Source organism: Periophthalmus magnuspinnatus, chromosome 8 (assembly GCF_009829125.3).
Source record: "Periophthalmus magnuspinnatus isolate fPerMag1 chromosome 8, fPerMag1.2.pri, whole genome shotgun sequence".
NCBI lineage: Eukaryota > Metazoa > Chordata > Actinopteri > Gobiiformes > Gobiidae > Periophthalmus > Periophthalmus magnuspinnatus.
In genome coordinates, this window is record NC_047133.1 from 21,707,590 (window position 1) to 21,721,189 (window position 13,600).

The following is a 13,600-nucleotide window of genomic DNA, read 5'->3' on the forward strand; positions in this document are numbered from 1 at the left end:
TCCAAGCATATTCCCGAAAATAGCTTTGAACAGAACAGGTCACCTTTGCAAGTTGCGCTTTCAAATAAATGAAATGCTCTTTTTGCAGAGAAGAATAAATGGGACTCAACTCTCAATAGACTGTGTAAATGAATGGAATGAACATTTAAACTCTATAAATTGCCCCATCAAATTGAAAAATTGACTTAGATGTTTTATAGTCTTGCTGTTAACATTCAGTGACTGAGATAGACCCCCGGCTCCTGAGTGTACTTCACAAAAACGCTGCTTCAAAGGTCATACTGGTTAAGAGCCTGTTTCTAGCATTGTTTTGACTCCACCTTATTAGGGTGTGTTGTAATAATACTTAATATATTACGGTAGTTAAGGCCTACTTTCTTTTTAAGATTTTATATGACTGAGAGATGAGTATTAACCTTTTATTGCTGGCAGCATGAATCTGCTTCTACAAACATAAATAATACAGTGCAACTTATTATTATTATTTTTTTTAACCTCTTTTACATTGGCTCAAATGCAGAGGGAAAGTACAGTAAAGAAGAGTAGGAAAGATGTAGTTTATGTTGTGCAAATGTATGCTACTTGTAATAGGTGGTTCTTATAATGTTTGCATTCCAACTTATTCATTTGATTTGATTTATTTATTTAATTGCCAGAAAGTAGCCACTGCTGTAATCTTGACTGGTGAATCAATACAAAATGCAAATGAGCCCAGGGAGAGATACTATTCTTCTACTGAAATAATCAATCACTATTTAAGTAATTTATTTTGCCTTCTCCCCTCACCGTGTGGACAGGCATAAACATATATTACACAAGTCTTTTCTCCCACAGTCACACATCTAAGCACGCGTTTGGGTTGCGGCTAAAGACATTTACGGTTGGACCCTTTGTTCTTCTGCACTCAAGGGTTTCGAGTTGTTGGTTTGTTTCGACGGAGCTTGAAGACGACGTGATGACGTGATGACGACAGACCACGCGTCGTCCCGGTGCGTCACGTGACCAATCCACCTGTACCTAACCTGTTTACGCGAGCGGCTCTTCAAACTCATCGCTGAAGGATATTGACAAATCTTGCCTTTTTACTCCCCGTGTTGTCCTTCCTAAATTTGCTGTATTTGATCTTTTTTATTCTTCTTGAAGTTTAACGCGTTTTTACTTTAGTTTTGCGTGCTTTTAGTGACTTTTTATCACGTCTTTTGTGGACTTCGCTCTCTCTACACAGATAACTATCAAACAAGGAAGTGTGTCTCTGATGCGCTTACATGGCGGCGTCTTTGGGGTGTTTGTAAATGGCTTTGGATGCTTGCGTTTTTCTTTTGGATGTTGATCCTCTAAAGTTGGCTTATACACGGGTTGTTTGTGAAGACTTCCTCGTTAACTGGATAAAGCCGATTCCTCCCCCCTCCCTCTCCTCCTCCTATTCCCTTCTCTACAAGCAAGGTGAGCTAGCTGTGTGCTGTTGACGCTAATGGCAGTGTCATTTGGTCATCTTTTGTAGGCCATCCAGTGAAGACATTATTTCTGAGTACACCTCCTACTTTTCCTTGTGTCCTGTAATACACTTTAATGCACCTGTCATAACCTTTGCCTCCAGTTTCCCTGTAGTTACAACATGTTTTATGCTTTTCTCTCTTTATAGATGAATAGTTCTATTGAAGCAGTGGATCTTACAGGTGGAAACGATTCATTTGTTCACCTGGATGCACCAATTATCCCTGACACCTCCTCAGGCAAGTCCAATGCGACTATTATCCAAACGCCAAATGGGACACTCATTGAGCAGGACCAGATGTTCCTGAACACAGTGACAGCACAGGCGCTCTCCGGGCTGTTCGTCTGTGCTGCCCTGCTCATTACATGCCATCAGGTGAGTCTGTGCTATTTTGCAATCTGTTGCAACATAACACAATCACGTGAGTGTTACTCTGAAATCAGGCTTGTGTTATATTTATTACAATACAAAACAGTTGTTGACATCAAATACATTCTGAGATTGTGAGGAGAAAATACTGTAGGCTAAACTTTCTACAAATTATAACTTTTTCCATATATTGTAATATTATAAGTACTTAATAGTAGCAGTAGAAGATAGTCTAGTCACTTTTAAAGCTCAACCTTTTAAATATTTTTTAACATTGCTATAGTAATAGTACTACATATTAACAGTGGTGAAAGACGTACTTCATTTTCTTACTTAAATAAACATACAGCTACAGCAGTAAAAAATACTCAAATGAAAGTTAACGTGAAATCTACTAAAAATTACTTACTTAAAGAGTAAAAATTTAAAAAATGTTCCATGCGGATTTTGAGATTCAATAAGGCTTTAAATGTAGTAATTTGATAACAAACTATTGAACAGAAACAACAACAGAAACTACCTGGTTTTATTTATACATTTTTCTTTGCTCAAACTATGAACATGTTAAAAATAACCCCTCAGACTTTTCAGCAGGTTTCAAACAATAAAAAAACACTTTTACTTTTAAGTCCAGTTCAAAAATGTAGTGGAATAAAAAGTACAAATACCTGCTCTCAAATGTAGTGAAGTAAAAGTTAAAGTATCCACTTTAAAACGCACCTAAGTAATGTACAGATAAAATTTGTATTTATAGTGCTTTACTAGTTGTACTATGTTACGTTCCACCGCTGCAAAGTAGCAATTTGTACCTTCATGGCTAGACAGTGAATCAAACACCTTGGCTGACTAAAGAGATGAACATGTTGCAAAGTGACAAAATTGATGGGGATTTTGAACAGTAAAAAATGCAGCACTTAGAGAGGATAAAATCAGTGCGTGTGGCTCTAGTCTGTAATAAAGCCGTCCAGAATAACTTAACCCATAATAGTTGTAATAGCAGTGTATGTAATCAGACACAGTTTGAGGTGGCCAGATTGCACCTCCCTTGCCAGAGGATGAAAACTAATTCTTGTATTTACAAAGGGTTATTTCATGTTGGTGTTACAGGACGCTCTAAGTTTCCATAACTTCATGACTACACAGACATATCTCTCCTAAAGCTAGTGTTTTACTGCCCCTTTGCCTGAGGTGTTTGTCCAGTCTTTACCGTGGAGATCACACTGTACCAGTACCTGTGTCAGTAAATAAGAAAGCGGTTTAATTCACAAAACCCAGTCACAAAGGCTCTCCTACATGGAAAGAAAGTGAAGTTTTGCATCATGGAGGCTAACAAGCACTGAACATTTGTCAAATCAATATGCAAATCACAACACAGTGGGGGACGGCACACAGCTAATTTAAGCACTTGTTTATTTAATTCTCCTGATTACAATTGTTACAAGATTTTATGTAATATTAAAATTGTATGCCCTTCTTGAACTGCTCTTTAGAGATATCAGTCAGTTGTGTGTGTATAGATTGAGTGACTATAGAAACAAATGTTCTTGCTTCTCCCCAATAGGCTATTTAGTTGCACCATTTATAAAGAAGTTAATTGTAGAACCAAACAAACAAATCCCAATCAATAACCAGGAAACACACAGCCAGTGTTTATTGTGTCTTTAAAGATGCACTATGTAACTTTTCTGGGCAATGGGTGGCACCTTCTTATTCGTGGAGATGTTATTGCTCTCCCTGTGATGCTCCACAGTTGCCATTAAACAAATCCATCTTGCATTTATTTGCTTACTGGGGTTTTTATTGCAGAAAAATGTTGGGGGTGTTACACAAGTGACCTGTAACTTGACCTGAGGGTGTCTCCATGGGGAAAGATAAATAGTCACTGTGGATTATTCCAGTGCTCCCCCACGTTAAGAGGAGCCAGCTGAGGTAGCGTGGGTATCTGTTCTGGATGTCTCGTGGACGCCTCCCTGAGGTGGTGTTCAGGGCATGTCCCACCGGGAAGAGGCCGCGGGGAAGACTTAGAACGCACTGGAGGGACTATGTCCCTCGGCTGCCCTGGGGTTCCGCTGGAGGAGCTGGACAAAATATCTGGGATTAGGGAAGTCTGGAAGTCCCTGCTAAGAGTGCACCTCCGCGACCCAGCCCTGGATAAGCAGAAGAAAATGGAGGGATGAAAGGATGGATTAATCCAGGCCAAACAATACCATATACACATCAAAAGAGTTACATAGTGTATTATTTTTCATTGCTTATAGTTAAATAGTTTTAGACATGCCTCACGATGTGTTCATAGCATTTCATATGGACTATAACCACAGGAATGAATGAGCTTCTCCACTCTAATCTTCATGGCACCATTATATACACGGTATAGTGAGTTGTTTTAAGAAGGAAGTTAACTGTTGAACCAAAAAGCTCCAACAATAATAAACCAAAAACACAGGCGTCTTATATCCTTAGCACTGTTGCTGGGCTGCTGTAAATGACTGTTTTCTCGAGTGTGGCAGAGTTGCCCACTGCGTGCAGATAATGGCTTATCATTACAGCTTTATCATTTGCTGAGAATACAGTGGGGTGCAGTGTATTATCAGCAGGGAAATCAATTGATATTAAGATAACATTTACAGCTTTATTCAGAGCTATTGTCGTGATCACAGTGTTTCAGCGCTATATTATTCTGATTTTGTATCGAGTTGTTATTAAGTTCCTCAATTCAATAGCGGCAGTGTTTTCCTCTGCGTGTGGTCATAGCTAACGTTAGGCACAGGTGTATCTGTTTTTATTGCAATATTTGAAAATACGCACCGTGCTAGATCTGAAAAAGCAATTCCATTTTAGACATCCACTAAATTGGCTGCTTGCTTTATAATACAGCCTGTGTTTTGTTGAACCTAAGGCGTTTTAATTGAACAAATAAATAGTGAAAGGGGCCTGCGGGAGAAGACAGCCGCCACACAGGGAGGCAAAAATAGTAAGTGTTGCAATGCTGCTACGGTTTCATTGGAGTCGGCTCCTGAGAATTGGTATAGACTCTTAAACCCACTTTCTGAATACTAAGCACAGATAGACAATGACCTTAGATCCTCTCTGCCGCAGTTGCCAATACTTTTCAGGCTGGTAATCACTGAAGTGTGTCTCATTTTGTCTCCCCCAGTGCAAGTCCCAGTGCGGCTCGATAAAACCATAAAACTTGTCTTTTGCAATATTTTACTAGCACATTTTTAACATTAAAAGTTGTTTAAAGTGGCTCATTAGGATGTCATCATACATCAGTCATTCTTTTATAGTTAAATTTATGGTAAATGGTCACGGTCACATTTTTATATCGCGCTTTTCCACCTTCAAGGCACTCAAAGCTCTTTACATCAAGGAACCACTCACCCATTCACACACACATTCATACACCAGTGTACACAGACACTGGGGGCGAGGTGGGTTAAGAATCTTGCTCAAGGACACAACGACAGCATTCATTTGCCGGAGATGGGATCGCACTGGCAGCCTGTGAGTCAGTGGCTCTGACTGCTCAGCCAAAGATGTTTTATGTTGAGAGCAGGATTCACACCTCCAGCCTTTGGACGCTCTACCAACTGAGCCACTGTCAGACTTGACATGCATTAAAGCCTTATAATTAACCCATCCACATTATCCCCCAAATCGCGTCATAATTAAAGGCATAATATATAGGATTTATATGTAAACATTGTGTTTTTTAATAATGTGATTCATTACAAAAGCATACATTTTGTAAAAGTTATTTATGTTTGGTTTTGGTCAGAGAAAGCCAAGTGATCAAAAATCCCAAAAGGACACTCTCGTTGGCATGATGTGCAGTTACTAATGCCATCCAAGCTCACTTGTAACTATATAGCTGAAACCAGTGGATAATTTCAAACTCATTTTGATTATAAGGAAAAGGTTTAATATTTTTCTAGATAATGCAATATAGTTTTCAATACAAAATGATAATAGCTTCTTTAATATTTCCACATGGTCTTGGCTTATACAAGTTCTGACATAAAGACCACTCTAAAAGGTCAAATTTTGTCCTATTTATGTAATTCACTGATACTTTATTGTACCAATTAGTATCTGAGTATCAATACTTTTGACAGCCCTATTAGCCTCATCCATCAATCATAATGTAATGCCCAATGATGAAAAACGTTACAACCAAAAATCTGCTCTGTTGTTATGTCAACTGTTCCCTAGTTTGTGTTATTTTGAAGTGTAAAGATACTCATCATTTTATGATAATTTGCTCAAACAGAGGACATCTGTCACAGTCTACTCCTCTTCCCGTGTCGAGGGAACGTCCAAATGCATCTCCATCCCTCCCAGTAATCGCCCTTCAACCCATTTAATCAAGCTGGAAAAGAGGCTCAGTGTCCAAACCCAGGCCCAAATATTCTCAGCTCTCTCAAGAGAAAACGCAAAATGAAATCCGAAAATGTCCTGGCAATACTAGAGATTTAATAAAAACCTTCGTAAACAATTATATGGTAATGTTTTCAGAGGCCCGGGGACAAACTTTGCTTCTCATCAGCCAAAGCTTGCATATGTTAGAAGAATTGGAAATTGCCCATAGAGGTCGAATGTGGCTTGTTTTTGGTTGGTTGGCTGTCAGTCTATGTCTCCAGCACTGTAAAATAGCTTGTTATTGTACCAAAATGTTAATATTATACAAAATTATGGTTACAATGTGGGAGTAGTAGAATGAGGAGTGGTATGTTTTTTCATAGGGGTGCAGGAATAATAGCAATCAAATCAAACTTTGAATGTAGACAATTAGCAAATCCCAAATTTGTCATTTCTATTCTATAATTTCTTCCACAAACAACCAAATATTCTTATTCTGCATTATAACAGCTAACCCTGTAGTTTAGATCTGTACATGTTTTGATATGCAATTCTTGTATTAGTTGTTTTTTTTTTAATCAGTTCATCTGGACACGTTTATAACGTGAACTTTGAACAGAATCCTACTATTAAAACATAAATCACAAATGATCCTAATTGCAATGCTTGTCCAAAAGGTTACAATTAGATATTTTTACCAAATCATTCAGCCCTAGCTCTTCATTATATACATATATATATATACAGTATATACAAAAAATTGTATTACTATTTTTCTCTTCCTTGAGTACTTAATTGCTTCTCATATTACGTGTTTACTTGCCAAAAATGTGATTCTCTACATTGAATTAAAGATGGAAACATCCCCCATTAGTTTACTGATAAACAGAGTAAGCAAAGGCCAGTCTTGTTAATGGCCCCACTTCTCAGCAAAGTACACCCTGTAAAAGTATGTGTGGGTTTAAAACAAGTTCAAGTCAGGTGATCACTGCCTCTTTTATTGCCGTACATTTATATACTGACAGTGTAGACGGAGTGAGATAAATCCTGGCTATAAATACAATAATGATTGGACTTCGCAGTAGCTTGACATCCCACTCTTTTCTATGAATATCAATTGAAAAACAACAGCTTATTTTGTGCTGGCTGTAATGCATCAACAAAGGTGTATCTATTTAGGACTGTGTTTTGACAATATTGATCTATAAAGAAAAGCTTTCTTGTGTCATAACTTATATCTGTGTGTTTTTGTTTTTGTTTCCTCATGGCAGATCTACACACATCTTCGATCGTACACTGTCCCTAACGAGCAGCGCTACATCATCCGTATCCTGCTTATTGTGCCAATCTACGCCTTCGACTCCTGGCTCAGCCTCCTCTTCATCAGCAACGACCAGTACTATGTCTACTTTGACTCTGTGCGGGACTGCTATGAAGGTATGTGTCTAAGTGGGAAAAGGTTTGGTCTTAATTGTGATAATTGTTATGCGAGGTGTTATGGGTAGCTTTGGGCTAGTTCGATGATAACTTTGTTTTCGGTTTTGACGCCTCTATAAACCCACAGCGAAATTACTTGTTTGCTGTTGCTTAGTTTTGAACTAAAATGTGAGCTGCTTAACTGATATGAATATTTAATCAAAATTATAAAGATTTGCATATAAAAGCTACATGGATTTCTATATTGTTTGCCAAAAACAACAAAAACATGCATATTATTCTGAAATAGAGACATTCTGAAGTGGACTACAGTCAAAACTATAATTAAATCAGAAAACATTTACAGCTGTATGCAAATCAATAAGCCTTGGGCATGTATAGACATTGAGCCCATAAGTTATTTGACTCTGATGATGTCATTATTTAATGAACTTTACCCCCACAATCGAACAGGCTGTTTACAATTCCAACAGATTAAGAATAGTTCTTCATGTTTTGAACATTTTCTACCTTGGGCAGTTGTATATGAGAATTTTGTTACACGACAAAACTGGCAGTATCCAAGACAAAAGAAAAGTGTTCTTTCTACATGATGTATTAATTACATGGGCCTATACAGTATTACACTGTTGTGTAATTCCCATATTAGTCATTAGTCACTTTATCCCATCTCAATAAAACAATAAGGACCTGTTGAATACTATCATATTCTGAAGCTGATGCTGTGTTCTTTATGCACAAATTAACGTCTTTAGTTTATTACATATATCTTACGTTTATTATTATATTGATTATTATTATTATTGTAACATGTATTGAATTTACCAATCTAACTAGACATCATGTCTACCTTGGATTATTTTAGCACTAATCTCACCTGCTCCTTTTTGGCCCTAGGGGCATCCTTACTGAAACCTCCTGCTTTAGTTGCACACAGTGGTGTAGCATTTCCTGTGGTAGACTTTATACAGATGAGAACCCACATGTAGGTGAAAACCCTGGGCAAACGTTTTGTTTTTTTTAAACTTTCTTTGTTCTCTATTGTTCAGAGACCTCAATGTTTTGCAGTGTTACATTTCTAAGTATGTAATTATGAACGCCTTTACTGATTATGATTATGCAGATTCTTTTCAAGGTGTTTAAAATGTAGCTAATTGTGCTTTAATGAACATTGGGTTTTTTTAGTATATGCCAAGAACAGTTTTCTTTATATAATCTATGGATCAAGAGATGAACATTCTGTACCTGTTAAGTTTTGTACTCATATGTTTTTGCCCTAAAGACATTTTAGTTTGTAGTCGTATTATATTATGTATGTGTATTTTTCTTAATATTTGTAGGTCTATATTGACTTAAAGAGCCCGTATTTCCTGTTCTATGTTATAATCTTATTTCCTCATCATAAACAGACCTGGAGTTGTGTTTTGTTTCATTCACACATATTTAACACAAACCCTACATATTTAGGCTGAGTTCTTCTTTCAAACAGAAAACACTCTGTTCCACTTTGTGATGTCATGTGATAATACAGGAAGTGCTCCACTGTGTTTATAAATTCCATACACCTTCACTAGAATCATTTGGATAATCCCAGCCCTGGCACTGCAGATATCTATTGAGCAAAAGGTAAAAAGGAGCTGTTAACTTGAAAACTACCGCTTCATGACAGCACAAGGTGGAACAGAGTATTCTGATCTCTGGAGATGTAGACAGACTAATAATGCAGCATTACTCAAACATGTGTGAATGAAACAAAACACAACTCTGGGTATGTTTTTGAGGAGGTAACAGCTTTATAACACGGCTTAAAGCTCACAGGACCTTTAACCTTTAATCATATTTTTGTGACTTTTTATCGTCTGTGTATTTTATTTGTGGGGGTGCTTTTTAACTTGGAGTACAGAAGGGAGAATATGATTTGTCAATGACTCTTGATACTACTCCACATCCATTTGTGTTTTTTATTGAGCTATGTTATTATTACAGATAATATTTAACTTTACAATGTGGTTCAAAGGTTTTATCATCCAGCTTAAACTGCCCTCAGTAATATAGTTGCTCGTGATATTTTATGTAGCAATGCATCATACTAAATGCCTAAAGGCCAATATTACACTATTTTCTGTCCTCTGGTAGAATGTTGTTTCCTCATCACAAACATACCTGCAGTTGTGTTTTGATTTATTCAGATATTCACACAGATTTATTGAGTTGCCAATTTCATACTGAACCAAAGGTCAAATGTAGCTGTTAACTTGAAAAAACTACCATTACATGACATCACAAGGTGGAACAGAGCATTTTGAGCTTTGGAAATGTAGACAGACTAATAATAAAGGGTTACTCATGTGTGAATGAAACAAAACACAACTCTAGGTCTGTTTTTGAGGAGGTAACAACATTATAACATGGCTTAAAGCTCACAAGAGTCAGTTTTATGTAATATAAGACCTTTAAAGACATAGTTATTCACCAGTGACAAAGGTGAAACTTATGCCAAGATGATTAGTTGTAATTTGAATTTGGGAAAAAAAAAAGTTGAAAAAATCCATTATTCAGAAGATTATGGTCCCCGTTGCTTTGAGTCATTTTGCTGTTGATTGATGCGGTGAGAGACGCTCCAGTGTGCTCAAACATAATGAACCTGCTCTCGACCGGTCAGCCTCTGCGTTAGCTCCTTCTAATCCCTCCTTAAATAGCAACAAAGGATGAGCCAGGGATTTCCAAGTCACAGAGCCCTCAGAAGTAGCCTAATGTAAAGACTAAATTGGTAATTATCTCCAAATGTAGAACTAATTGTTTTTATCAGTTGGAGTTTTCTCTGAAGGAATAATTTGACCTTTTTTAAACGAAGATATGCTTTGAAGGAGAAGGGGGATAATCCGGGAGTTGGGATCATCTTGGGCTAATGGACACTGCTATATGTGTGCATGTAAAAGAAGTTTTATCTTGGAGCATTTATATCAGTATCTATTAAATTGAGTAATAATAATAGTGATTAAAAAGTCTTAAGTAAGTTCAATTTAAAGTGACTCATGTTTTTTTTCTAAGGGAAACCGTGGATCCGAGCATCTAAGTTACTCATTATATATGGGACTAAAATGTGCTAAAGTGATTTGTTCTTCTTATAGTGGACAAAGTTTCTAGAAAAATAATCAAACTGTCATTTTGTCCATGAATCTTTGGTCTGTACAGTTCAGACACTCCAGTACGCAGTGTGAAATGGGGGTAGGGAGTGGGGAGAGACATTAAGTGAAGCATTAAAGTTTTAATTCAAGAATCACTCTCACAATGCTGAGCCATAAGGACCATTTGTACAAAAAAAACTAAATATTCCATCTTTTAATTGGCCAAAATCCATAACACGGGATCCATAAGAGGAAGAGTTATATTATTAAAACCAGTGATGGAAGATAAGGAAGCACAGGAAGTAGAATTTTTAGGTATTTGTACTTTACTTGTGTCAATTTTACAGTTTTACTTTTTACTTTTACTTCACTACATTTGAGAGCAGGTATCTGTACTTTCTACTTCACTACATTTTTGAAGTGGACTGAAAAGTAAAAGGCACTTTTCATATGATTTGAGGAGTTATATACGAATACGTTATATTCACCACAGTATGTTAACAGCACAGAGGTGTATATGTGGGTGATTGTCTTTTTTATCTTACAGCTTTTGTCATTTACAATTTCCTGAGCCTGTCCTTTGAGTATCTGGGAGGAGAGAGTGCGATCATGTCGGAGATACGAGGGAAGCCCATACAGTAAGTGCTCACATTTTAATCCTACGCGGTCAGGTTCACACCATTACTCCAAATGCACGGCTTTTATGGCAATTTTCTTTCTCTGTTAAATGCATTTTGTCTGATCAGTATTTTCACTTTGACCATTAAGTACCGTGCTACAAGTGCAATCTGGTTTTAGGAGGGCGGCTTTTACTCACTCAACTATAAGGCAAAAGTATGAGAGAGCTTCATCTAGAAAATGTCATTGAGAGTACAGAACTAGCTTATTTAAAGTGCCAGTTTGGGCCTGTATGCTAGCTTTAAGTATTGTATGTCTGCCTGCTCCTTAGGTACTTTAGTTATTCAGAATAATTTAGCGTGTTGGCAATATCCACCGCTTGTTCTGAGTCTTGACTTATCCAACTAAAAAAACTAAAACACAAAAAAAATTGGTGCAAGTGGCTGGCCCGTCAACTCTGACATGCAAATCCCGCTTTTTCAAATTAATTTCCATATGCCACTGTTTTTATCTAGGCCTATTGGTGTGGAAGTTTATGTAAATGTATTCAGTTTTAAAACAGACAAAACAAGCACAAGGCTTTGTAAGTATTCTCTACATAATGCGCTCCCAAAGTGAATTGTAATTAAAAGACATTAAGGTGTAAGTCTATTAAGGGCAGTGGCAGTGGTATGTAAAGCATTTTGTATTGCACTTGTTGGTTAATGGGGTGGAGGTAGGGGTGCGTAGGCGTGTGCGTGGGGGGCGTTCGGCTCCGGAAGTCTATGTGAAGTTGTGATATAAAAGGTTCAGTGCCCTATCTTCAGCTCTCCAGGTGTTACCAGCCGAGTCGTCTCCTGCGTCTGAATTCTTAGGACTTATAATGAAGGTTTAAGGGCTTTTAATGCATAGTTACGTTTGGGAATGTGCAGATGAACATGGCTGTTTGTGCGCTTGGTATCTTTTTTAACATCTGATCTATCAATAAATCAAGTAAAACACAAGGTAGAAATGTTCCCTCTTAATGTTATTTAGCTATTTGGATTATATTTGTAAGCCAAGTTCACTAGCAAGGTCGACGCCACAATAAAGATATCTACTGATGGATGATACGGATGTGGCGGCTGGGGAGAGACTCCGGATGGGAAGGCCCGTCACGATAACACATTTCGAAGCGCGATATATTGCTGAAGTAAATATAGACAATAAACGATAATACTGAAACTAATTTATGGCACTGACTCATAACTCAAGAGCAGATTTAAACTACAAAAATGATTCTAAGTCTACAATATTAAAAATAAATAAATAAATAGGAGAATGAAACGCTTAGTGCTTAGTTTGTATCTTTAATGAGACATAGAAGTTATTAATTCAACCTTTTAAATCTTATATAGCCACAAAATAACCAAATATTTCCCAGTAATACAAAGAAAAAGTACAGAGGTTCCATTTTTCATGTACAGAATGATAAGTCGATATAGTAATCAAGGATTACTGTCTCAGGTGGTCAGAGTCACCCCCTCCCCCGTCCCTGTAGATGATGATGTGTTGAGGCTTAAGACGGGAGACGTGGGGCGGGAGGGAGTGAAAGACAGAGTGGAGACAGGTGGTGTTGTCGGGATAGGCCTGAATAAATAGGGCTTGTGCATAATTCGAGGTGTGGTTGTGTTGAGCTGTGGGTGTCGGGAGAGGAGTGAGACGTTGAGGTGTGGTTGTGCTTTTAGTCAGTCGTATTCACTCCCTTTAACAGCTACAATAATTACATTAATAAGATCAAATTTTGCTGCTGTTTTAATAACTGTTTAATGGGTCCATATTAGGCTATTTTCTGATTTATGTTATGTTAAATGTTGTTTCCTCATCACAAACAGACCTGGAGTTGTGTTTTGTTTCATCCACATGTTTAACAAAAAATGCTGCCACTGTTTGAGTTCTTCTCTCAAACAGACAACACTCCACCTTGTGATGTCACATGGTAATACAGGAAGTGCTCCACTGTGTTTTTTGTACACCTTCACTAGAATCATTTGGATAATTTTGTCCTGGAATCTACTGAACAAAAGGAAAAAAATAGCTGTTAAACTGTCACTACATGACATCACAAGGTGGAACAGAGCATTTTGAGCTTTGGAGATGTAAATAGACTAATAACAAAGGATGACTCAGACATGTGTGAATGAAACAAAACACAACTATGGGTATGTTTTTG

At 37.3% G+C, this 13,600-nt stretch overlaps 1 protein-coding gene across 1 annotated transcript in view; it reads left to right on the top strand.

The window, feature by feature from the left end:
- The first annotated feature begins 983 nt into the window (after window positions 1-983).
- The window catches only part of tmem184a (transmembrane protein 184a), a 36,512-nt gene continuing 23,895 nt past the window's right edge, over window positions 984-13,600 (top strand). Inside the window, exons 1-4 of the mRNA XM_033970627.2 lie at window positions 984-1,443; window positions 1,643-1,870; window positions 7,498-7,663; window positions 11,339-11,429. Coding sequence (XP_033826518.1) covers window positions 1,643-1,870; window positions 7,498-7,663; window positions 11,339-11,429 — 485 coding nt within the window. The 5' untranslated portion in view covers window positions 984-1,443. The remainder of the gene's footprint in view (window positions 1,444-1,642; window positions 1,871-7,497; window positions 7,664-11,338; window positions 11,430-13,600) is intronic.